General features: G+C 43.4%; 2 protein-coding genes across 2 annotated transcripts in view; one reads left to right on the plus strand and one right to left on the minus strand.

Annotated features, from left to right (window-relative positions):
• Positions 1-1,954, minus strand: part of FARSB (phenylalanyl-tRNA synthetase subunit beta) — a 35,239-nt gene extending 33,285 nt beyond the window's left edge. The window contains exons 1-2 of the mRNA XM_066556848.1: positions 1,850-1,954; positions 815-870 (exon numbers count right to left, since the gene is read on the minus strand). Of these exons, the coding sequence (XP_066412945.1) occupies positions 815-870; positions 1,850-1,907 (114 nt within the window). The 5' untranslated portion in view covers positions 1,908-1,954. The remainder of the gene's footprint in view (positions 1-814; positions 871-1,849) is intronic.
• Positions 1,955-2,957: 1,003 nt separating this feature from the next.
• Positions 2,958-25,563, plus strand: MOGAT1 (monoacylglycerol O-acyltransferase 1). The gene is made up of 6 exons (XM_066556517.1): positions 2,958-3,133; positions 11,887-12,065; positions 12,461-12,662; positions 15,239-15,413; positions 18,821-19,020; positions 21,909-25,563. The coding sequence occupies exons 1-6, from the start codon at positions 3,040-3,042 to the stop codon at positions 22,061-22,063; spliced, it is 1,005 nt and encodes a 334-aa protein (XP_066412614.1). The 5' UTR covers positions 2,958-3,039; the 3' UTR covers positions 22,064-25,563.
• The last annotated feature ends 882 nt before the right edge of the window (positions 25,564-26,445 follow it).

Here is a 26,445-nt window from a genome sequence, read left to right on the forward strand (position 1 = left end):
TTGCATTTATACAGCAAATGGACACACCAAATACAAGAGATGACATAAAACCTCAAATTCGGAAGCTGTAAAGCAGTGTACCAAAAGAAAAATTCAGTATTAAAATTTTAATTTCAAGAAAAAATATTATAGAAGCAAGAACCTCCAGGCTGTCAGATCCCAGTAGAGATCTGAGACCTTATTTTTGGCAAGAGATTGGCAAATGACTTGTCATAATCAAGTTTATTCTGAAATAAAGCATAACATATGACATTCAGATGTCTTTTGATAAACGTCATTAAAAAGCCAATAAATTAAAATTAAATGGCAAAACCAAAACAGGTCTACTTGAACAAGATTTGCATGGATAGACTTATCAGGGCTAGCAAATCTCCACAAGTACAGAATCTAAATCAAACCATTAAATATAAATTAGTTACAACTCAGGTAACAATGTCCAGGACAAATACATTTTTGTGGATATTGCACAGATGACTGCATATCAAAGCCAAACAGATCTTATAAAATATGATCAATACATGTTCTGTGGCCATATTTATGCTGCTAAATAAAATGGTGCCTGAGATCAAGCATCAGAGAGTGCTGATCTCTCTGTATTGCAATATGCCATCTTGGAGGCTCTTGCTTCCAAAGCAGTAACTTTTGTATGTCTGAGGGGATTTTTCCAGATTCCAAACATCTGTGTTAATACAGTCCACTACACCATTGCAACAGGGGATGTGCTGGAAACAATGCCATACAAACTCTTACCAAAAATCAATGCTATCAATATGCTACATCTACTCAAAAAGCAACAAATAAAAACATTACTTACAATTTCATCAAGCTCCAAACCAAACTCAAAGCAAAGCTCATCAAATTCTTCATCCGCTGTGAAGGAAGAGGGTGAATTTTGGTTAATAAGTAGAACTCAGACCTAATTTTTGTGTATGTGATTACAATGTTTTCAAACAAGAAAACAAATGCTATTTTGGAAAAAACAAAAAGGTAAAAGTAATTTGAACATGTTTCCTTATATTTGCATCTGAGTAGCAGCTTCTTTAGTATATATGTGATTTATTGATGTGGTATTCTGCCAGTCACAAGGGCGGGGCCTCAATGATCTTTGGAGATCAGCTCCTCAGCCGGGTCTGTCAGAGCAACTCCGGCTTAAATAAATAATGAAATCAGAAGGGCAGCTTCTGCCAAGTGCTCTTATTCTGATCAGACAGGTTGTGCTACAGAGGTTGCGTTGTAACACGTGAGTGACGCAGCCCTGTTCTGACAATGCCGATCTGCCAATGCCCCGCTCTGACAGTGCACCGGGCTGTCTGTAGAGCCACAGCTTCCGTCTGCTCGAAACCACTGCGTGTCCTGAATGTTCCTTCAGCCCAGCAGCTCTGAAATCTGCATCGTGAGCCAGGACGGAAGGACTGAATAAATCCACGCTATTCACCGCTCGCTTTGCCTGCTCCCCCCTCTTCCCCCTCCTTCTTCATTTAAGCAGATCCTAACACAGACAGTGAAACTCCAACCAGGAACCGCCATGCGGGGACGCGCGGTTGCACTTTCCGAGAGATTTGGGCTCTAGCAGTGCGTGTCAGAGCAGTGGGCTGAAGGGGCCGGCGATGGCACACGGCTGTGCCTGGCGTGCCGTGGGCTGGCGAGGAGCAAGCGGCAGGGGAGCCACCGGCGCTGAGGCCTGAGCTTCCCTGAGAGCCCCGGTGCAGTCCCGGGATACGGGACACGCGGCCGGCGGCACCGTGCGCGCACAGGGCGAGCAGCGGCGGAGGGGCCGCGGCGATGGCAGCGGGCGGGCGCGGCGCTGGCGGGCGCGTCCCGCGGCACGGCGGGGATGGCGAGCACTCACTGTAGCTCCTGCCCAGCGCCTGGAACAGCAGCTCCCGCTTCACGCTGACGGTCGGCATGGCGGCCCGGGCCCGCGCCGCGCCTGCGCCGCGCTCTCGCCAGGCCCCGCCGCGCTCCCGCCGCGCTGCCCGCTGGCCGCTCTCAGACCCCCGGCCGCGCCCGCCGCCCCCCGCGCTCTCCGGCGCTGTGACACCGCGCCCCGGCGGCCGTGGGGCTGCTCGGAGCCCGTGCTGCCCCTGGGGAGGGGGCGGGCGGCGCGCCGAGCCCCGGCAGCGCGGCGGGCAGCTACGGCGGTGACATCAGCCCGCGCCGGGGCCCCGCGCTGTCACCGGCGCTGGGCGGGAGGGGCGGCCCGTGTGGGACCGCGAGTCGCGGCGGTGCCGCTGTGCCCATCCCCGCGTGGGGACCGCGGCTCCCAGCGTTATCCCTGTCCCCGCGGGGAATGGTGAATCCTGGCGCTGTCGCCGTCCCCAGGGAGAAGGAGGGGGGGGGTGTCAGCTGGGGCAACGCTGTGCAAGTTTCGGGGGGTGGTTTCTTTTGCACGCCGAAGTTTTATTTACTGACGATCCCTGTCACGGACGCCCCGGGCAAAGCGCCGCGGGCGGGAGGAGGCTGTGCGTGTGCTGGTGTAATTAAAAACGAAACTCTTGACGCCAAACACTGCAGGAACTCTAAGTTCTGGGTCAGCTCCATAAGCTCTTTAATGGTAAGAGCCTTAAGCACGCCCCGGAGTGCCGGGTCTCCGGGCGCTCCCAGGGGAAAAGCCCGGCAGGGCAGCGCAGGTGCTGGATGTCAGGGCGCACCTGGGTCCGCAGGCGCGGGGCTCGCTCTGACACAGCCGCGGTGCCCCCGCCCGGTGCCGCTCATGCCGAGCGGTGGCAGGCGCGGCGCTCCGGGCCGGGGGACCCACTCCAGCCGCCTGTGGGCGGAGGGGGTGTAGCCGCCGCCAGCCCCCGCAGCCGTGCCCGGGCTCTGCCCGCTCCCGTTCCAGGATCAGGTTTCCCGCGGCCGGGGCGGGCGGCACCGCCTCCCCGTCCCCGCCTGCCGGACCCGCGGCCGTGGGCAGCGCCGGCGGCGGGAGGGGCGCGTCCTGCCCGGCCGGGGCCGCGGCAGAGCGGCGCGCAGCGGGCAGGTGCGGCGGCTGGAGCCGGAGCCGGCAGCTCCGTGCCTCCCGCGCTGCTCTCCGTCAGCATGAAGGTCGAGTTTGCCCCCATCAATATCCCCCTAAAGAGGAGGATCCAGACAGTCGCCGTTCTGCAGTGGATCTTCTCCTTCCTCCTGCTGGGTAACAGCCTTCCTCCTTCCTGCCCCTGCCCCTGAGAGAAAAGGGCGAGGAGCGACTTTTTCCGTGACCAGTGTTACCCGTGGGCATCGCTCGGTGCCAGCCGTGGCTCCACGTGGGTGCAGAAGCGGCCGGGGGCGAGCAGATCCCCGGCGATCCCCGGGCGGGCTGGAGCATCGCACTTCTTTCTTCCCTGAAAGCTTTGGATGTTTTTTTCTCTTTTATGGGGGTCTGTTTCTTTCTGTGGGTTCTGCTTCAAATATGAGCCCAAAAAGCTAGTGTCGCTAGCTCCTCATTGGGACGCCCAGTAGGTTTCTGACAGCAACTTTTTTATCGAAGATGAGCATAAAGTCTGCTACATGACTAATGCTGTTTTCATTCATAATTTCGTAAAATAACTTTATATGCTGTAGTTCAATAAAATTCTCATTTAACAAGGTAATGAAAAATAATGGGCATTGTCAGTGAATTGATTCATATGCAGACAGTTCTGTAAGTGTATGAAAAATATCCTCACTGGCTTTAAGAAAGTGTTGCTAATTCTACTTGGTAATCTTTTTCTACTGATTGTTACTCTATAATTAATTTTCCTAATATCTTAATAGACCCCTATCATTAAGCACCTATTCACAGCAGCAAATTGTATTCACATGGGTAGGTATCTTGAATCTGATGAAATGAATCATTTGATAAGGTAAGATAAACCTTAACTCTATGAGACTAAATCCATGGATTATATAAATTGGGAAGTAGTTATTGAATAGTATCACTGGAAATGCTGGAACACTTCAAGATCATCTATGCTGTAGGATTTACAAGGTAAAAAGTGTGCACTTATTTTCTTTGTATGTCTTACAAATATATTATCCTACAGGTGGTCTGATGTCTTTCAGATGGTTTTTTTAGATTGTTAACTCACACATGAAAAATTTGGGGGAAGTATGGAGGGGTATGAAGCATCTTTGCAGATTAATCAGCAGATGTTCTGTTGCATCAAAATTATACGTAGTTAAACGATAAACAGTTTCTGTTTGTGGCTACGTTTTAAGTAGTCTGTACTTTTAATTTTCTGTTATTTAGTTAGGTCTTGGCATGAGCCATTATTTAAGTCTCATAAAGCAGTGGAAGCTCAGGGGCAGTGGAAGAAAACTTTTTTTTTTTGCCTTAATGTAGCAATACTGCTGCAGAAAACCATATCTTCCTGTGCTTACTAGAAGTGATCAGGATGCAGAAAATCCCCTCTCTGTAGTTTAGCGGGCAAAGTAGGGAGCTGTCATCTGCAGCTGGCACTGCCTGGGAATGTCAAGGAAAATCAACTCAGAAATGGTCTTATGGCTGGTTATGTTGAGTATAGTGAGTTCATGTGATCGTGAAAAAATGGATTTGCAAGAATGCTTGATTAACAATTTGATTCCAATAATAAGTATCTGCTTGTGCACCATAGGGATGTTTATCTTTAGAGCTGACCAATGTGACCTTGTCATTTCGTAGGCGGATGCTTTCAAGTGAAAGGGCAGCCAGTGATCTGGCCAAAACGTTTCACTTAGCTGCAGGAAAATTCAGATGGATGAATCTTAAATGACTTAAAGCAGTAGGAAATGGGCTGATTTCTGATGTTCTGGACTGCCCCTATGTCTGGATTTTTTAGCCTTTTTTTTTTTGTGAACATTTGTTATTTCTTTGTAAGCTTTGGATTCAATAGTGACACTTTCAAATCAGGGAGGGGATGCCTTGGGACAAGTGAAATACTGTGTGAGTTCATCACAGATTAGGTTGGAGGTTTAGGTGTTCTTTGGGGGTTTGTGTGTGGCTGGAACTAGTTTATGCCAAGCACGATCTTGATTGTCTGCCTTGTGTTACATATCTGCATGTGAAAACTTGAACAGATAATGCCCTATTACAGCTAATGATTCATGATATAGATAGAGGGATTCTGTTTAGAGCAGTGAATAAATGGGGTACTGGCTTAGCTGCTGAAGTTGTCCATCTAGGTGTGTTGTAATGTGCCATAGCTTAGTAAAATGAACTGTAGGACTAACAGATGAAGTAAGATAACTGTAAATTAGTGCCCTGAATTGGTCAATGATATGCTTCAAATCTGGGGAGTGACATGTGAAAAAGTGATTTTGCACACTGAGTAAGCTGTAAGGGGAATGTGAGCTTATTACAACTTAGAATTCACAATGTGACTTGGATAAAAGACTCTTGGTTTTATCTTCCTGGCTGAAAAATATAAAAGCCCTTGCTCTCCAGGCTTGCTTTGTTGTAATGCTGCATGGTTTTCTGAGACTGTGGAATTGATGACTGAAAATGCCCTCTTACTTGTGCAACTCACAGGCTGGCATGAAATATAGACATGCAATAGTCGTTGAAGCCTAAATCTCATCCTCACTGTAAAAAGAGTGAATCAGTCTGCAAATACTGAAAAAACCAGCAGCAGCAGCCTGGAACAAGCAAAGTTCTGCTTCTTCATGCAGTGTACCAGCTTGGGCTGGATCTGCACTAGAGATCCATTGCTTCTGCTGTGCAGCATAGGCAGAGTAAACATGCCTCTGTCTCAAAAAAGCTGTACAGATGTGCACAGAATTTCATTAGGTACAAAAGGAACCTCTTTAAAATTCTGGCCGCAAGTTCCTGTACTTCCTTGTTCTGTGCTGCAAGCTGCCAAAGTTCACCCTCAAAGGGAAAAGACAAGTTTTCTTTGTAACAGTGATTTGCCTGTTCATTATCCAGGGGCATGACACCAGAAACAAAAATAAGTTCTGAAATACTGGGGGTGAATATAAGAGTTTCTGGATTAGATGAGAGAAATGCCCATTAACAGATTCCCACCGTGTGTTGACTGAAAATGCCATGTGGTTTTCTATCTTATGTTCTCCAAGTCATCAGACCAGAAAAGTTTGGATATAAGTTCCATGAAAGAGAGAGGTGTTTTAATTGGGCTTCTGTCTTTTGAAAGACAAATGTTACCGGTCTTGAGTCCAGAAAACTAAAGCTGTTAAAACTGAAAACTGGCAAATGTTTTTTCTCACTGTATTAAGCACAAATCCAAAACAGCTTCAGGCTGAAGCATAGTGTCAAGCCATTAGTGTTTTACTGCTGAAACAGCAGATACATGAAATTTTGCAATCTCATACTTTGGATAAAAGGCCAAACCAGACAGTTTTTACAGATGGTAGTTTTATGTCTGTAATTACAGTTATTTGGGATTTGTTTGCTTGGCCAGGGGCTGACAGTCCTGGGGCAGGTCTGGCCCTGTCCCAAGTTCATGCAACACCCACACCATGTCTGCCTGTGAGCCTGTGTGCTGGCTGCTCTTTGTCACTCTGTGCCACTGTCCAACCCAAACCCAGGCAGAAAGTCACCCGGAGAAATAACATCTCCAAGCCTGTAAGTGCTGCTGGACTGACAAAGCAAAGAGGTTACATAACCCCCATTTTTGGATCATAGGTTCATTGTGGACATGCACTAAAGGAATTGTCACTGGATGCAATGGATGTACCCAGTGTTTGCAGGAAATATTTGTTTTTAAGCTTGGAGATGTTTTTCTAAAGAACTTTGAATTAATTTTGCTGCATTTACCAGTATGCCTGATATCCTGATATTATTGGGAACAGGTGTAGGTTTTCTGTTTCTCACACAGCAGATGGGCATTTATCCTTGGTGTGTGCTGTGAGCTGTGTGTCTCATACTGCACATCTGTCAGTGAGGGTCACTTTGTATCAGGAGGTAGAGCAAAGGGCTCATTTAAAGGCAAAACCATTAAAACAAAGAAAAATAAGTCAGATTTGGTTGAAATGCTGCTTTCCCAGTGCTTTAGCCTTTTGTTTTCCTTTCTCTCTAATGTACATAAATCAAATGACAGAGTTTTGGAAGGAAGTAAAACTAGAAGGTGAGTTGGTGAGCTATGTGCTCCTGCTAACTTTTGTGCCCCTGATGTGAAAATGGACAGTGGAGTTTGAACACGTACAAAATCAAATACAAAACTGAGCACCTTGGGTGGAGTGGTGGTGTCTTGGGCCAGATAATGAGAGAGGGAAATGGGAGTTTAACTCTCCAGCAGGGATACCAGGGTTTTTCTCTGAGAATAGGTGATGGTAGAGGAGAATAGTGCATTTTCTAAGGCCCACTTTCATCTCTGGTCTCCTCACTGGGGATTTAGGAAGTGACTGTTGTGCAGGCACCCCTGTATTTATTTGCAAACCCCTTAATAATGCAAAATCAGTATATAATATAAGGTATACTTTAATATGCACAAAACCACAAAATAGTATGCTGAAGACATTGGTATATATTAAACTACATCCTGTTCTCTAGTGATTAAACTTCTGTGCATGTAGGATGAAGCAGCCTGTTAATTGAACTTGCTGGAGACAGTTTTGAGTTGTGGATCTGGCTTCCCCAAAATAATAGAAATGATGAAACGTTTGCCACAGAGTGAGAGATTGCTGCTGGAATAATAAGTGGTTTCTGTGTTGAGAAAGAAGGTGTCAGTGTAATGTGCTAAAGCAAATATTAACCTTTCCTGCAAACATGCCACGACGATTTGCTATCTGGTGCTGATTTAATTCATCAGCTATAGCTGGATAGCTAATATAGTTTTGTTCTATCTCAAAGCCTTTAAAAAAAAAAAAAAAACAAAACTCTTTTGATGCTTAAGAAACCTCAGCTAAGCTCCATAAGCCTTTTCTAGCAAGCTGGCTGGTATTGCTACTTGTTTTTGTCACTCTGTACTCATCTATCCATGAAATTTATTGGTGGCCTATGGGTAGGGACTGAAGTGTGATCACAGAGAATAACAGGGTACTTACTGACTAGTATTTCTAGGAATGCTGCCTCTGTTACCTACATCTTAGGGAGGGAATTTAACCAAGTATTTGTTTGTATTTGGGTGTATTTGTTTGTATCTCTCAAAAATACTAAGAAAAAACCAGCTCTGCTGTGTCAGGCCAGAGACCCTAGCCTGAGAACCCCTATGTGAACATAAGTGACAGTGAATGCCTAAGGAGAAAGAAAAGAAGTGGGAAACGTGTAGACTAAATTTGGCATGCTGTCTTGGGATTTGGCAATTGATAACTTGGGGATTTATGGTATCCAGGCCACTCTACCTGCAAGTCAGTTGTGTGTAATGCTCTGTATCTCTAGTTTATCTGTATTTGCCAGCTGAAGGTCTTGGGAACTTGGAACCAATTTCAGCATCAACAGGCCTCTAAAGCTTGGCATCTGAGTGTTTGTGTTTGCTGTCACAGCACTGCTGAGATACAGCTGCCTTGGCAGGAGTGCTCAGGTATCTTTGTGGCTCCCAAACCAATAACCTGACAAAGGCCCTCACAGGAGACTGATCCACATCCACCAGATGCTGGCTGCCCAACCAGTTTTGGAGTGAGTTCCTTTGCATGGTTTTTGGAGCACTGCAGAGAGCCTGTAGTGCTGCTTGGGGTGACAGCAGCACCCCTGGCACCAGGGACACACCTGCACTGCCCATGCTGTCCATGACTGCTCCGAGCATAATGGGAGCTTTCTCTTCCAGGGACAATCTTGCATTTGGTGGCTTTCACAACAGATGTTAATCAAACATTTTTGATGCCTTAGTAACTCCAAATGCATTTGAAGCTTCCAATTTCCAGATTTAACCTGTGCTTCCTATCTCTGGCATTTGACTATTTCATAAATCTGGTGTCCCCAGTTGCAAACTCAGAGCCTGATTAATGATTGAAGGATCAGGTGTGCAAACATCATTGGGCAGGATGGCTGCCAGTGCTGGTTGCTCACACTACATAGAGTGGTTTTCACCGTTTGTTGCAAAATATGAGTATCCATGTGTTGCAAATGTGAAATGGAGGAGAAGTGACACACCAACATTGGTTCACAAACCCAATGTACAGAGTTCTCTGGCAGTGATTTGTCTTTTAGTCTATATTTCCTCATCTCCCCTCACCTACCCCCAAAATCTAGTACATCGCAGAGATACTTTTCAAAGCTCTAATTCAAGTTCAACCAAAAAAATTACACTTAGATTGTACACTGGAACTACATCCAAGGACATGATGCAGTAGAGTGACAAATCCCAAGTTACTCACCTTTTTACTGGAATTCGTTTATGAATTTACTTAAAATGGTTGTTATTTATTTACTCACTGTCTTGTCTGAAGGAGAAAACATCAGGTTTGTGTTTACAGTCTCATTGGTTTTGAGTCATCAGTGTTTAGCTCATCTTGCAGGCTGCTAATTTGTTGAAATAATGAGGAGGTATGGCAAAAGGAATTTGCCTCACATGTCTCATTGGGAATGCCCTAATCAACTTTGTCCTACAAGATGCTGAGCTCCCCTGAGGAAGTGCTAGCAGCATACTTATCTCCCCACACCTTGCCTGCACTCAGGAAGGTGTCCTAGCTAAAGCAAAGCAGCCAGCTTGTTATCTGGTGGATGTTTGTCTGCCCAGGATTAAGTACTGCTATCTGGGCCTTCTCACTGCTGATGTAATTAGCTCTCACAGCAAGGATACTTGGCTACAAAGCACTTTTCAGCTGTTGGCTAGCAAACTGATAGTAAAAAGCCATGTGATTCTGTGTTAAAAAAAGCCATGTGATTGATTCGGTGTCAAGTCAAAAGTGCTTCTTTTGACTTAACACAAAAAGGAAAGGTAGGAAATTTAAATACTTATTAAATCTTGCATAACAAATCAATTGATTTATAGCTGCTAGAAAAAACTTCTCATACTTGTTCAAACCAAGAACCTTGGCATCCTGTCCAGATTAGCATTCCTAGAAATGTCTATAGTTTCAGGATCTCTTCTTCAAGGACCAGATAACGACTTTTCCTCAATAGACATCTGTGCTCTATTTTGGAGTGATGCTGTTGTGGGATTCCCTGTGGAATTGGAGTGTCATATTTCATCTGTGTTACTTGTCCTGCATTAATGATGTTCCTTAGAACTGGTTTCAGTTCTTGTGAGTTTTCCACATTGACTTTGGGGGTCTGTGGGCCTCAGTTAGCTGTGGTGTTTTCAAGAGCTCTTGCTCAAATGCTTTTCTGTGCAAGACCAGGGTTTCTTGCTTGAGGAAGAAGCAGTGAGCTTCTGTACTGAAGAATGGAGTATCCTTGAAAATGGTAGGTTTTGTCCTGCTCCTGCTTTTGTTGATGGTCATTTTCTTCTCCCTTCCTCAGAGCAAATGCAATTCCTTATTTTTCTGCTCATATTCCTGCTGGAAATGTGAATGCTCATCCCCTTCTAGACAAGATATCCAATTCTATTCTGAAGGCACAGTCAAACTAGGCTCAGGAACAAACTGGTTGAAGTTCAGAAAAAGTAAATATTCAGGTTGGAGAAAATGCTAGTGTGCCTGTAGACCAAGCTGAGATCTCAGCTCAAAACCTGCACAGTCTAGGGAATCTGCTGACTTTTCAACACCCAAGTAATGTCTCTCCTGAATGAAGGTGATCTGAACTAGGATGAGGGGGTTTTACTCTTGGTTCATCTACTTATTCTAAAGTTTTCAGTTCTGGTGATATTTATTTTACATTGTGTGAGCCAAATTATTGCCTGAAGTACTTCTAGTGTTTGTTTTTAAATCTGCTCTATTTAGTGACATATTTAGCTCAGTATGTTTCACTGGTGTAACTTCTTTTAGGACTTCACAGGATATTTCCCTCATGAAAGCCAGTCAATTGTGAGACATAAATTACTGCTTCTGCATTGTAAAATATCTCTGAAAAACACTGGGCTCTTCCAGCTCTGCCCATTGAGTCTTCAGTGAGAGCTAGGTCCTGTTTTGCTTGCCACTGTATAAATTTGTGATGTTAAAGCCCTGGCTCCCTTGCAACCTGGACTTCAGCATCTGATCCGTGAGCCTGATGGGGTTTGTTCAGGAGGTGGCAGAGCAAGCAGGCTGCTGCAGGGCTACCACAGGGCAGAGAGCAGCAGCTCTCTCCTACTCCTCAGACATCTCAGACCGCGGCTCTTCAACACAGTCCAAAACTAAAATTCTGCAAGTTCTACAAAGATAAAGTTTCCATAGGATTTCCCTGAGTAATTATTTCAAGGCTGAGCCCCAAGTAACACAAAATATTTAACCAAACAACTTTTTTCTGCTCTTTGAATTGTGTATAATACAATTCTTATGTATCACTACTGTAGCAGGATGTTACAATTCTTTCTTAATTGGCTTTGAAAGTATCAGGACTTACCTGCTATTGTATTCCCACAGCAGCACTGAACTTCCCCTTTGGCTGAGGTGTTTAGTGGCTGAAGTGGAACCTCTCCATGTTCTGGTTTTGTCTAGTGTATCTCCTTGGCCAGTGACAGCACTTTTGGCTGGGAGTAGAACTATCACTCCATATTCTAGGTAGAGAAGCTGAGAAGGAGAATAGAAAATGATTGCCCAATATCCCTGTAATTAGAAAAGAGAGGTTGCTATGGCTCCCTTTCCCTTCTTTCCTTCCCCAGCTTTCCTTTCTTCTCACTCCCTGAAGCATTACATCTTTGTTAGCTCTTGCTGTCTCCTTTTATTTTGCCTTAGGTAAACCAGATGCTCTCTACCAAGCATCCAGTTGTGCAGTAGAGGGAGAAATAATAGACTGAGATGATACACTCTTGTAATGTTTCACCTTCACTGTAACAGCACCATGTGGAATAAGCTGAGTTCAATTTGCATGCATTTTGAGTAAATCTCTAAAAACATATCAGGGTTGGGCATTCTTAAAAGGACACAGATGTGATTAATGCTTGCTGTGCTTTCACTTTTTGTCTCTTGTAGCAGAGTTTTGCTTTGGATTCTTTGTGATCCTGATCCTGGGCAATTTCTGGTTCCTTGCTGTTCTGTACCTGCTGTGGCTGTACGTGGACTGGGGAACGCCATGCACCGGGGGCAGACGCTCCCACTGGGTCAGAAGCTGGACTGTCTGGAAGTACTTCAGGGAATACTTTCCCATTCATGTGAGTAAAGGGTTTCTCACAAACAGCTTGAATAGCCATAACCATGGACAGACATCTGAGACTCATCTTTGCTAAAATTCTAATACTCTCTCTGGAGTGAACTTAACTTCTTTTTAAAACATGGGAAATCTGAGATTTAGTGACAGAAGGGGACGGGGCCTGGTTTTCTAGTTGGACTGTTGGGTGACAAGGTAGTGCTTCAGCACAGTAAATCTAGACATGGTATCCTGACACATCCATTTAAGCTTTGTTTATCTGTAAAGCAGGACAGTAATTTTAAGTGTTTAAAAGGAAACTCATTGTCATTGCTTCTATGTCCTGTCAATGTGCAATCTCCATAGGTGTTGTTTTTGGGGTAAATATCATAATGCCCATCACTGACTCTTATTTTTCAGCTTATAAAAACTTCAGAACTGAACCCAAATCACAACTACTTACTTGGCTTTCACCCTCATGGGGTCCTGGTAGCTGGAGCCTTCGGAAACTTTTGCACTGATCCTCCTTTCAAAAATTTATTTCCTGGCCTTACTCCATATCTCCATATCATGCCCATCTGGTTTGGCTGTCCCTTCTTCAGAGAATACATAATGAGTGCTGGTAGGTAAAAGCAGAATGTCTCAGCTGTTGCTCCATATTTTAGCTTCTGTTACAAATGTAGAGTCTATTCCTCTACTTATATATGGTAAGTAATTTCAGAAGGATTACTGTTGGTGCTAAATTTAACCTCTATTTTATGATGAACTGTTGTGGCAAAATTGGAAGGTTTTATTAATAGTTTTGTAAACTATGTCACTGAGTTGTTTTTTCTTTCTGAAAAGAAATTGCTGCTTTTCCTTTGAACTATCAGATAGCAGTCCTGAGTACCCAGTATATACAAGAAGAGAGGGGCATAATAATTTGTAATTTTATTTAGTCATTAGCAGGCACTTGTAAAACAAATTCAGACTAATCTCTTACCTGAAGGGCTTAGTGTTATACATTACAAATATCTTTATACTCAGAAATTAGTTACTTGCTTCTGATTGAAGTCCTATGTTGCAAATTTGTGTAATTTTGATTGAGATGTAAACTCTAAAGAGAGAGACCTTTTTTCTCTGTTGTGAGAAGCATTTGTCATCAAGGGGTGATATTCATGACTGGGACTACAGCAATAAAAGATAAAAATAACAAGCAGTTGAGTTGGGGGAACTGAAAAAAGAGAAGAATGAAATAAGAACTAGTGCTCCCCCCCAGTGGTTTAATACATGAGTTATTTTACTTAAATTCACTCAACAGCATTTAAGCATGTTCTGATGCACAAGACTAAGTTCAGGAGACAGAGATCTAACTTTATTCATGACTGCAACACAGACACTGCAATCTCAGAGAAGCTGTTCCACTGTTCCATGCACAGAAACATGCCTAGGATGTTTCCCAGATTAATATCAGAATTACTTATCTATGTAAACTTCAGCATATCAGAGAATGCCTTTCCATGCAAATGTAATTTCTGAGGGCGTTCTTTGAGGCTTGCAAAGTGAGGGATTGGCAGTGGTAGAACATTGCAATTTTAAACACTGTTGTTTAATCATTGTCTGGAAGTCAGATGTTTTTGGCATCTTGACCCATGGGAACAAATATTTACCTGCAGAATGAGAAAGAGCTGCAGTAAAAAGCACACTGAAGAAGAGCCAGCATTGGAGCTCGGTTTTCACAGGTATGCAGCCGATAAATGAGAGGGGACCTTTGCTGTAATACAGATCACCACTCCAATAATAAGACTCTTGCAAAATCTTCCATGTCCTGAAAGCCACACTGCTGGCACAATGTTTCATGTCCCTTTCTTTCTCTTCTCTGTCTAACATGTGCAGTTGTTGCCTCTGGCAGCACAGCTGCAATGTGAGCATGGAGCAGTGCCCTGCATGCAGGGCAGCTCTGCTTCAGCAGGAGACACATTTGTCCTGGGGAAAGGCAGTGATTTCTGCTTTTCTTTCCAGGGAAAATGCATGGTGACTTGAATGAGCACCACTTGAATTATTTGCGAGTCCCAGGTCAGCTGAATTTTCAGATTAGCAGTGACTGTGAAGGCAGATGTGGCAAATGGATGTTGCTTTTTGCTGAGGTCTGGACTTGCTCCAGTTGCAAGCTATTCCTCTTGGTGGCCAGCTCCCAAAAGTAGATCACAGTCATCTTCCCTCTCTTCCCAAGTTTTTGTAATCCAAATTGTAATGTCTGTACTGGTAAAAAGACCAAGCAGGGAGCAGAACATCCAAAAGTGCATTTTGATACCAGCTCTGTAAAACCAACAATGTAAACTAGACTTGATCTCTAAATTGTCACTTAGATTATATGAATTCAACACAGTGTAATTAAACATGGCTTAGATTATATGAATTAAACACAGTGTAATGAAACAGAGGGCAAGAAGGAAGAGGAACCTTTGAAAGATTAGATGCATATCTGGTGGAACATGGATTTTTCAAAGCACCAAGTCCAGAGCAAGACCTAAGGAGATGATAAAGTCCTGTACAGCAGTGTACCTCCAATTAGAAGTATCTATATCAGCAGGAGTACCAGAAAAGCTTCATATAATCTGCTATTTTAGCCTAAATATTGATGAGTGCCTGGGCCTGGTTACTAGAGAATGAGCTGATGCAGTTATTAGGAATGGTAGAAGTGTGTTTTTCTGCTTCTTCTAATGCTGTCAGGGCATTGCCTTAGATGGAGCTGCTGCTTTATAGCTGTGAAAAGAGTGGAGGGATCTGCTTGGCACTGTAGCTCCATATTTGAGTTAACAAGTCCTCTACACATTCTGTTAACCCCTCTGTGCCCGTGTTTGTATGCACCTGCTGTACAGCTCTAGCTGCTGCCTCTCAGCAGTATCTGCTGCCATTCACCTCCTGTTCTTGGGCACAGAGGCTCTCTGAGGGGGAGTTAAGTTGCCAGAAGAGCACACCCTGAAGAACTCAAAACTCTTGCAATAGGCAACAGCATTTAACTCATCAGTGTGAAACCAAAGCATGTGCCCAAAACCAAATCTGTTCCAGAGTAAGGAGCTTGACCCAAACCTTTGAAATCTGCTCTGTGCTGTTATAATTTTGAAACATCAATTATATATTTTAAAATATTCTTAAATTCCACTGTACTTGTACATGAGGATCCAGTGGTCACTCTTAAAATGTTTCCTCCTGAAGGAATGGTTTCTGCATCCAAGGAAAGTGTCTCCCATGTGCTGAGCAATAAAGGAGGGGGCCATGCATCTGTCATTGTCATTGGAGGAGCAGAGGAGTCTCTGAATGCACATCCTGGAAGTCTCACCTTGAACATCCTCAAGAGGAAGGGCTTTATTAAAATGGCCCTGAAACATGGGTAGGTCTTCCATGAAGCATGCTTTGAATGTAGGTTGATTCTTAAATATAGTTCATATTATATAAAATTAGAGAATTTGGAAGGGTTTGAGTGTCTAAGAACATGCAGATATCTGGCACAGGAGCCAATCTGTCCACCTAGTTCCACTCTGGGAGTGTTGAAAATTCCCTTTCTCTTTCATAATTTGTAACAGTAGTTGTTGTTAGCATATCTTGTTTTATTTCAGTTGTTTCTTGTACTAGCAAAGAGTAAGAATTATGAAACAATATTAGTAAATCTTGACTGGTTTTCTGAGTAGGGCCAACATTCTCCTTTCTGTTCTGTAAATTAAAGATACATTAAGGTAGAATTTTCTTATCATTTTAAGCAAACAAACAAACAAATTGGATAGCCAGGCTCTGTTTCATTAAATCACTGAGAATTATGATCTAGGAAGATTTGTTTTCTGAAGACTTTTGAAGATTGCCATTTGCAAAAGTAAATTCCTGGGAATTTTTGGTGAAAATCTCAAGAAAAACTAGATAATTTTTTACTATGAAGCAGCCATCAGTGTATTACTAAACAGAGATGGTATCAATGTCTTTTGAGTGATTTACACAGTCTAAGTTACTGTGTTTGTTCTGGACTGGTCTAGATGGTTTGTATATTAGAAATATTGAAACCAATGCTCTGTTCCAGCTACACTTTCTGAACAGCTCCCAGGATTAAACATTGACATGTGAAGCAATGAGAAAAAATACTAGTCTTGAGAAATCTGTAAGAGCTTTTTAAGCTATTAACTGGAGAAAAGGTGGTCTCTGAGAAGAGGGGCTCTCTGCTTTTACACAGAGTGCAAAAAACTAGAAACTGTTCTATGCCAAAATTCCAAGGGTGTTTCTTACACATATCACTAGGATTCTCATAAAGAATTTTTTGTGCCAACAGAATGTAACATTCTAGTCTAATTTGTACCCAGAAAAAATACTTGTTTATTTGAATTAGGAGTTTACTGACTAAATGAGTCCTTAGTCCAACTGTTGATTAATTCAGTGGGATCCTCAACACTCACTAGCTTTTATTTGTTTTAACCATAAAGATTAGAAGAATATTTAGATACTTTTTTTTTTATTAGTATGTTGGTAGATGTCTGGTCTGTCATATCACAAAGGTTGGTGGTGGTTATCTCTCATCTAAATTCATTTGGATTGAGAAATCAGATACACCTGTGCCTCTCAAGACATTGATTTCAAAAGTATCTCCAACACAAAACAGCAAGAGTGGGACACTTACAAAACACAGGAATGGCCCCTTAACCCCTTCACTTACTTAGATTCCAGTGATGGTCCTCATCTTTCTGAAAGGGTCATGGCTGCCTGGAGCCCTCCTCTGGGTGGCAGTGCCTGTCTCTGCCCCAGTGGCTAAGGGCTACAACTCACATGGCCATGTAAGCAGCAGGCTCCAAGTCATTCCTACAAACACCAGCACAAACACCTGCTTCTGTGGGAAGCACAGGAATTCTGACTTCTCATCTGTCCAGCAGGGCTGGGGGACCGTGCAAGTCCAACAGAGGTCTTGCCCAAAGACTTGGCATCCAGTAATTGCTTCTGCTTTTGAAGTCTTGTTTTTAACAATTAACAAAATGGCAAGAAAATTTCCAACTCAACTGGAAATGAAAGGGCCAAGTAGATGACAAGCCCCATCTGCCACCAGTGCCTGCACACATTCCTGATGCTCATGATCTGCAGCAGCAAATACCAGCTCAGGAAGGAAGGGGCAGTGCAGAGGCTTGTGCTCCCTGGTCCTGACTCCTGTGTTCCTCAGCTAGGAGCTTGTCAAATGTGGCCTGAATATGTCAGCAAATGTCCTCTGCACTTTTGCAAAAGATATTTTGGTCCAAGGTAGTACAAATATCTGATACAAAGTGAAGAAATCCTAAAGACACAAAACAAATGATGAATCAGATAACTTATCTTTAATTTCACAATCATAAGTTACTTATTTCTCTGTCTCAGCCTCCTACATAGCATCTTGCAAAAGTCTTCACTAGATTAAAGCAAATCCCACAGTGTCAGGGCACCACAACTATTGCACCACAAGATGTTCCTGTTTGTCTTAGTGTTGTAGTAAAAAGTTGTGTGTTTACACAGCCACAGTAAGTACCAGGCTTTCTGATATTTCTTTTACAGGTGGCAGGGTGATAAATCCACTGGAGGAAGAAACTTTGAGCAGACACTGGTCAGAACAGTTTGTGGGAATGATAGTCTGTGTGAGTCCTCAGGCTAAAGAAGCTGTTGAAGCAGTTGTTTTTTACTGTACAGGTGGATATTGACAGAACTCAGTGCTTCCAGCCAGGTCTGTCCTCAGTGTGTCCTCCTCAGGCATTCACAGCTCTGCAGATACTCATTCTGACAATGTTCTAGCAATACTGCTATTTTACAGTAAGGTTTTTCTCAAAGGTAGTGGGGACAGAATAGTGCTAAGATACAGAAACTAAGATTTAAGTAAAGAAAAAGTCCCTGAATCCTTCAGAGACTGCTTAGGATTACCCTGCTTTTTTTTTTTTTCTCTAAACTCTGTAGAATAGTTAATGAAATGAAGCATTAATAAAAAACCATACTGCAGCCAAGGTTTTAAATACAATGCTGGGTTTACCTGCACTGATTTATCCACTCAGGCTGTTTGTCCAGGAGCTAGTCAGTGCCTTTCCTCCCAGGCCAATTCATGAACTGAATGAGAATTCATTAGGCTGTGCAAGAGCCAAAGTGGGTTCACGTAATTTCTGTGGGCAAGATGTGACCTCTGGTAATAATGGATTACAGCTTCTGTTTTCTAAGAAGTCCGAGGAAGCAGGGTTTGGCTGGAAATTGGACACAGAGAAGGAATTTGGCATTGCACTCGTGTCTGTGAGGGTGTCTGGTTTTTATCAAGGTTTTTGTGCTGAAATCAAGGGCACGCATTACTCCGGTCAAAAGACAAGGGAAAGCCAAGATCTGGTTTTGATGCCACCCAGCTGGGAGCATTATAAAGTTAGCACTGAGTCTCCTTTGCTTGCCAAGGGAAAAAATGTAGTGGAACAAGGGTGGACGTGCTGAAATTAGTGGTGGATAAAGACATACTTATGATATATGCAATAACTCATTTTCATAATTCCAAACAGTCACAAATTGCAATAGGTACCAACCAACTAAATACTGCCAAAAGCAAGTTGCTAGTTGTGTGCCAATCACTTTTTTTTTTAAACACCAACCAGCCAAGGCATCCAAAAAGCTGCTGCACATGAGAAGAGTTGAATGCCTGTTGCTGATGAAATCCAAAGCTGCTGAAACTCTCTGTGCTGGTTATTGTGAAACTGTTTCCATGCTGCTGATGTGAACTGCAGTGCAAGCGCAGGCTGATGTAGAATTCTCAGTGTCCTCTTTGTTTTACAGGGCTCATCTGGTCCCAGTGTTTTCCTTTGGTGAAAATGAACTATTCAAGCAAGTTGCAAACCCCAAAGGTTCATGGCTTAGGAATGTACAGGAGAAGTTGCAAAAGATAATGGGCTTTGCTTTGCCATTATTTCATGCTAGAGGAGTATTCCAATACAGTTTTGGCTTAATACCTTACAGGCAACCTATTCACACTGTTGGTAAGTTCCCTGCACCTTTTCTAATGTGTTTGCAAATGTTTAAAAATTCATCAATGTGCTGCTAATATCTGTAAATTTATAAATCTGTTCTAACAGAATTAATTTGTGTGCATCTAAAACAAGTATGTGAGCTTTACTGTCCTTCCCAGTTAAAGGGGGCAGTTCTTATCTTCCTTTCCCTTTTCTGGCCAAATCTTACTCTTCATTCTCAGTTATCCATAGGCTCCTATCCTTGGCAATCCATAAAGAAATCCAAGAGTTGTCCAGTTTTTATGAGAGGGCTGCCACAGCTCTGCAGCTGTTGCTGTGGGTTCTGATGTTTTATGTGAAGCCCAGAAGTTCATTTCTTAAGCTCTGCAGAGAAGTACCAGTTGGATGTTGCAGCTGAGGTACAGCAGAGCTCTGGATCAGGGCTGCTGGAAGGAGCTTGTGTGGTGCTGAGCTGGTGCTCATCAGGCCAGAGGGGGAGATGCAGGAGCAAGGGAGTGGTGCCACAGCCCTTGGGCAGGCTGCCACTTAGGTGGCTTTGCAGGTCTTTAGGGTGTTTCCTTCCCTCTTGGCTTTTTCCCTTGGAAAGGGAAAAATGTTTAATTGGGAGTGTGCATGCCACATCAACAGGCAGTTTGGGAGAGTGTTTTTCCCCAAAAGCTTTCATTACTGCTCATCTGCTCTCACTGAACATATTTTTCATGGTTTTACTAGTGCTATTGACAACCACACCTTTACAAAATAGGTGCTGCTGGGTCTCATGCAAAGGCAATAGTTGTCTCTCTGTAAATTTTTTGATAAATAATTTTTAGCCAGATTCTGACCTGAGTGAACTAAAGAAAATTGAGCTTTTCTACAAAGGACTTTGAAGGTGGCCCTCCCTTTTTATGGGGTTGATTTGATTATAGTATTAAACAAATAAAAATGTTTAAGACAAAAACATAGCTCTTTTTATGTTAAATTTCAAGCAGATCTGTGTTTTATCACTTCATGCAGCTGAATATTTTGAAAATATTTAATTTTTAATGCCTGCATGGTTCACAGGCAGGCTAAAAATGCCACTTATTTTAAAGCCAAAAAGTTATCAAAGCTTTGGAATGAGATGTATTGGATGAGATCTATAATCTGCTTTTTTATTTTTTTGGGCTGATGAAACCAGGGCTGTTCTGAAGCTTAAAATGTCTTATTTTATGAGGCATTTCTTCATCATGACAAAAGCACAGGAGTGCTACAAATCAGCAAGACCAGAGTCTTGATACAGAACTTGTAAGATCTCACAAGGTCCTTTGCCTTTTGTGTGTCTTTCCCCGTGTTTGAGAATCATCACAATGTCCCTGTGTCCTTGGAAGTGTGTGGGGTGTTCTTGGCTTCAACATGGCTTTGAAAGCATTGCCTCAGCTCCTGAGAGCTGCAGTGAGCTCACCTGGGGTGATGAGCTGTGCTGCCAACGTGGCCAGGTATGGGTGATTCCAGTCCTGGGTCAGAAGCCATGGATCCAAGAGCCATTCAGCCAAGCCAAGATCTGTGAATTTGAGTGTTTTGGGCTTGATGAGTGCTTTTGGTTTTCCTTTATTTTTTTAAATTTTATTACTGCTCTACAGAAATAGAAACAACTCTAAAATATCAAATTAAGCAAGTTCCTTAAAGCACATAATATTAGAGAGATGAGTGTAGTTTTCCATCCCACAAGAAATCTTCATTCTTGGGAGAAGAGACTGTTGCAGAAGGGTTTGGGGGCTGTTTGCTGTTTCCTGTCCTGCCTCTGGAAATCCTGTATTGTATGTATATTGATTTCACACCCCTCTAAGGTATTGCTCAATCCAGGCATGGGTTCCCACCCCAGCTGTGTAAAGTCTGAGTTTCAGCACCACACAGGCCTGAGAGCTGGTGCAGCTGGAGCTGCAGCAGGAAAATGCAGGCTCAGCTCTTTGTGGTTCTGGTTAGGCTTCCCTTTAGTCATCACCATCCAATCTGAAGTGGCAACATCTATTAACAGGAATTTTCAGGTGCCTTTGGAAAAGTCCAGAGGGTGCTTTTAGCTCTCTGTTTCTCTAGGCTTCCTCTGTAATCCCAGTTGGGTCTGTTAATGTGTTGGTGCTTCCAATGCAAGAATAGCTGTCAAAATCTAATGACTGAATAACACAGCAGAGACTGAGATCATGGGAAGGTTCTCTTAGCAATCCACTTTTTAGCCATAGCCTTTTGTGGAAGACAAGGCTGCTCTCTGGATTTCCATGGAGTCACCTCCCATGGAGCAGGTAGCAGGCTTTGCACGGTGCCTGGAGAACATTTTGGTTCCAGTGACATTTGTGGGCAATGGATGGTTCAGAGACACCTCACAGGTTTAGGGAATTTACATGCTACCCATCCCTAGGCTGAGGTCACATTTCTGGTGCAGTGATATCCATTTTGAATAAATTGGAAGATAAATATTTCCTTCAGTCCTGTCCATGTGACAGTGTGGTTGAGGGCACCACTGTCCTTTAAGCACACCTCACACTGAGTGGTTTTACTATTCACATCAGAAGACAGTGAGACAGTACATTTTTTAAATACTGTGTTGAACTTGTAGACAGCACATAACCCAGAGGATTGTACCTTGAAGTGTAAACTGCTCCTTCAAGTTAGAGTTTATCACTCTTCTTATTCGCTCATCTGCTGCCAAACTGAAATATTGGGGGGTGGGGGTGTTAATTAATTTTATCTGAACTTCAGCAAAAGTCAGTGAAAAACCAGACCCAGGGCTCAGGCTTGTGAAAGGCAGGATCAGGCCCCAGGGTAAGAAAATTGTGCTGTGATTCTGCAATCTGGATGGGATTACAGAATCTTAATCCCTTACTTCTTACTTCTGTTTAAAAAGAGATGCCAGTGAAGCTAATGCTGTTGTGTTTGATTTACAGTGGGAAGCCCCATCCCTGTAAAACAGAACTTGAACCCCACCACTGAAGAAATTGATCAGCTACATGCATTGTATCTGCAGAAACTGAAGAAATTATTTGAAGAACACAAAAGCAATTATGGCATCCCTGCACATAAATCTCTCATCTTCGAGTAGCAAATTGCAATTTGTAATTCCAAATCTCATGCAAAGAAACAGTGTCTGCTCAAAGATGTCTTTCTTGCAATCCATATTTTGCAATCTGTAATTATCCTTATGTAAGGAATACTTTTAAGAAGAGATTGTTAGAGGATTTAATGATTTTTATCTTATTCTTGGGTGGTGTGGGGAGGGATCATTGGGATGTAAGCCTTGAAGCCAGTGTTGTTTTGAGTTGTCCTTTTAGGTTCATGTGTGCCAGAAATGTGAGTGAGGGATTCCACACAGATGTTCTTACCACAGCTTGAGGACAGGAAATTGCCCCAGCATGAGATCAGTAGCAGAAGCATAAATCAAAGAAGCCTTTGATTAGAGGTTGAGAGATTTACCAGCGTTTATCAAACATGACATCAGGTTCTTCTCTGAATGTCAGAAACCCCTGCTGCTCTTCCACAGGAATGAAGGTGTATGTTTTCAGCAGATGGCTGCTGTAAACCACTTACATGAGAATTTAAGAATAAATAAGAGTCTCCAGCCCTGAATTGAATATTGGCAAAAATGGTTTGTCCAAGTCATGGAGCAGAGCAAACCTTCTGTCTGGAGAACAGTGTTGAGATTTTTGTGTCCATGTGTGTGCTGGGTGGTGGGAAGCACTGAATGATGTGACTTTTCTGGACAATCTGTGCTTTGGAACATAAGTTTGGAAGATGAAGCAGCTTTGGTAGTTTCAGCCTCAGAAGAGGTGGCAGGCACGGGACAGGAGAAGGAGGGAATCATGTGAACTTTTCAACCTGTGCAAATTAAAAATAATCCTATGTCAAGGACTTGCACAGAAGGAAGTGCAGCCCAGTTTGTTCAGTCAGTTCTGAAATTTCACCAGGGAAAATGTACTTGATAATTCCTTTTTTTCCCCACTGACAGAAGTGGGGATGTGTTGAACTGGTGCTGCAGGGTGACACAGCTGCAGTGCCAAGGCAGTGTGAGCATAGCTCTAGGGTGCAGCAGGTTAAGAGGGTGCGTTGTATATAAACCAGGTGCCTGAATTTGAGAAAAGATTTATCCTAAATGTGGAGATCCACCTCAGAAAAGAAACGAAAAAAAATCTTAGCCAAACTCTTTTTCAGTGAAAATGCCTGGGTCTTGGAGATTATTGTGTATGGAAAAAATTTTAATATATTACTGAATTTTTATGAGATAAATTGTTGTATTTGCACGTACTTTCTGACTGCCTGCAGACTTTGCAGTCTGATGTTACTGAAGAGTTTGCTCTGCTTTTAGTAGTTTTGGTGCCTGAATATTCCATCAGTGAGGTGCTCTGACAGGTCAGGCATGGGCTTGTCAGGCAGCCTGGGCATCTGCAGTTGGCTCAGCTGGGCATGGAGGTGGCTCCAGGAACAGCAGTATTGGACACATTGTGTATTGCATGGGCTGGAGGCTCTTGGGAGAAACACCCCTGGGGCTTTGAGAACAGGGTAGAACTCTGGAAATTAAGTTACAGAGAAATTCTGGAAATCCTTAGAAAGAGGAAGGTGTTTATAGAAAAGAGTGGAAATTACTTCTGTGGATTGAACTGTGACTGAACCAACGCCCAAAGCCAGACAAGTATTTGCCAGATAGAGACCTGCTTGTGCTCCAAAAAACCCTCCAGCAATAAGTTGGTTTCCTTAAGAGGCTCTTCCTTCTTGTCATCCTATTGTCATCCGGATGTAAACAACACTGAGTCCTGCTCTCATTTTCTCTACAATGACACAAACAGTCTGGCAACCAGGGCTGGAATTTGCAGTGCCTTAAGAAACCCCTCTTCCCTGACAGACTGCTGTCAATGTGCCCACAATTCACCTCTTCCTGAGCTTTCTTGGTGCCATGTGTGCTTGCCCTCCCTTCCCATGCCTTTGCTGATCACTGATGATCACTGTGCAGGCACCTTGCTTCCTCACTTTCTGCCCACCTTACCCTGGGTTGAGATCTCTGGTCTCTATGCATGGGAAATACTGAGTGGTGGCTTATCATTCAGCAAAAATGGGGTTTAGGAGCAGGGTTTGAGAAGAGGAAGCACTGTGCCTGTGCATGTTTGACACCAGCTTAAGATCAGGACTGTTTCAGCTCTGGAAGGGCATGTTTCTAGGGAGGTCAAACATGGCAGGTTTGTTACCTGGGAAGAGGTCTCAGGGTCCTGAGGATTGTACCAACTGATGATCCCTGAGCAGTTGCTCTGTCTTAGCCAGCTATGTGAAATTTCCTTTGGATTTGACTCTTTATTGCTTGCCCTGATGAGTAGTGAGGATTATTCAAGAGAGAAGGATTTGGAGTCTGTCAGACTGTGCTCTCCTAGATTACCTGCTCTAATGAGATATTTCCTCTCATTCTCAGTCTGTTCTTTTTCCATTACCTTAATGATACAGAAGATCAGGCTGTAAATTTAAGAATATTAGCATTGGGTTGAGGATGGAAAGTAACAATGTTTTTTTGTAGATTAAATTAATCAAAACTTCTAGGGAATATGTGGATACTGATTTTGGGACAATATCTGGTCCAAAGGGTACCCTATAAACAGGTTTTCCTCTGAATCCCATGAGGAAATTATCTGTGGGCTCTCTGTACCATCCATAACTGGCTCAGGTAGAACAAGTAGGGATTGTGTTGCTATGGCTACTGATACTGTCATTGCTTTGTAATAATGGAGATGGTAAAAAACCCAAAACCAAAAACCCAACAAAAAAAATAACAAACCAACAAAATCTCCAAACAACTCAAATATTTATTGTTGCTCAGTTACCCACTGCATATTGCTTATGATGGTCCTTCCAAACTACCTTTTATTAACCAATTGTCTAGTGTACTCAGGGCTATTTTAAAATAGAACTTCTGTCTCTAAATGTGATAGACATGGTGTCATCTGAAATATTTACCTCTGTGTTAATGTGGATGTATAAAGCAGCCCTGCAACCCTGAGCCTAAAGGCCAGAGCCCTGGCAGCCACAGACCCATTTTGGCTACCACAGGCACCAATGCCAGCCCTGCTGCAGGCAGAGGAAGCTGCCCACGTTTACTGCAGCAAGAGGCTCCAGTTGCAGCTCATGCTGGACACAGCAAGAGCAAGGAGCTGGTAGGAATGGTGACACCCTGCCCCAGCTGCACCTGGGAGAGCTAGGCAGCACTCACATTCCTGGTGGGATGCCACTCTGCCTGGGGCCTGCTTCCTGGGGTGTTTCTCTTTGTGCCCTTCAATGCCACAGGTAAAGCCAGCCATCCATCAATAGGAGAAGCTCTGCCTCTAAACCTGCAAACACTGCCTGCCTGCCATGCTCAGAATGAAGTTTCTGCCTGTTCCCCATGTGTGAACACCTCTGTGCCAAATTCTGTTGACAGAAAGTCAACCCTCAAGTATTTTTACTCCGTGAACTACACAGTGTAATTTATGCTTTGTAACTTTTTATGGTACCTGTAAAATATGAATGTCAGTTGTTTCAATGAAAGCTGTGGCAAGGAGGTGTGAGATAATAAAGGTTTGTACCAAAGGAGGCTTGTGCTGACTGGAATTCAGGTACTGGAATTCACTGCTCTTGGATCCTGGCTGAACTTGAGGGTTCACATTAGCCTGGCTGTCAGGCTGTGCTCATACCACAATGAGAAATCTGGATGGGTGGCTTGCTGCAGGCTCCTGAGGAGAACCTGAAGCCAGGTTCCTGGTGGGGTTCCAAAGGGTCTGAGGGAGAAGTGACCCACAGCAAGGGTGGGCTGGGCTTGAAGAAAGGTTTGAATTTTAAGTGAAAGTTGCATGGAGTCCAAATCTTAGTAACAGTACCCTGGAACAGAGGCTCTGCTTCACTCTAGCAGCTGGGGAGATAAACAGCTGCTTGGAGTAAAAAATGGATTACATTTGTCTGCTGGGAAGAGGAAAACCACCCACCTGACAACAGTGATGTATTTAATAGGATTTGGTTGTTTGGTTTTTTTTAGAGTACGGCAGCTAAATGCAGCACTAACAGCTGTAGTGACAGCTATCAATTCCAAAGACTGGCAAAGGCTAATTGTATTTTGTTACTAGCTAAATACTTTTTAATATGGAATGATGCCACCTTGCATCTCAGAAAAGTATAAAGAGAAAAAATGGGTTAAATGTGGCCTTGGATTGTTTTGAAGTAGCCCCATTATGCGTAAATGTGCACATGTGTAATTTACATGTGTAAATTGGAGGTGTGTCATGGTTCATCAATGGATCAACATCATATCCTGGTTTTGCTGAAATACAAAAAAAGAAACAAGTTATACCTGTAAAGCAAGAAATGGAGAAAAACAAGGAAAGGAGAGGAACTAGACATTCATGCTTCCCAAGGTGCTGCAGCAACACCCATCACATTGCTTGTGATAGGTGAGTGATGTTACCTCCTCAGCCAGGT

The sequence above is a fragment of the Molothrus aeneus genome, chromosome 10, assembly GCF_037042795.1.
Source record: "Molothrus aeneus isolate 106 chromosome 10, BPBGC_Maene_1.0, whole genome shotgun sequence".
Lineage (NCBI taxonomy): Eukaryota > Metazoa > Chordata > Aves > Passeriformes > Icteridae > Molothrus > Molothrus aeneus.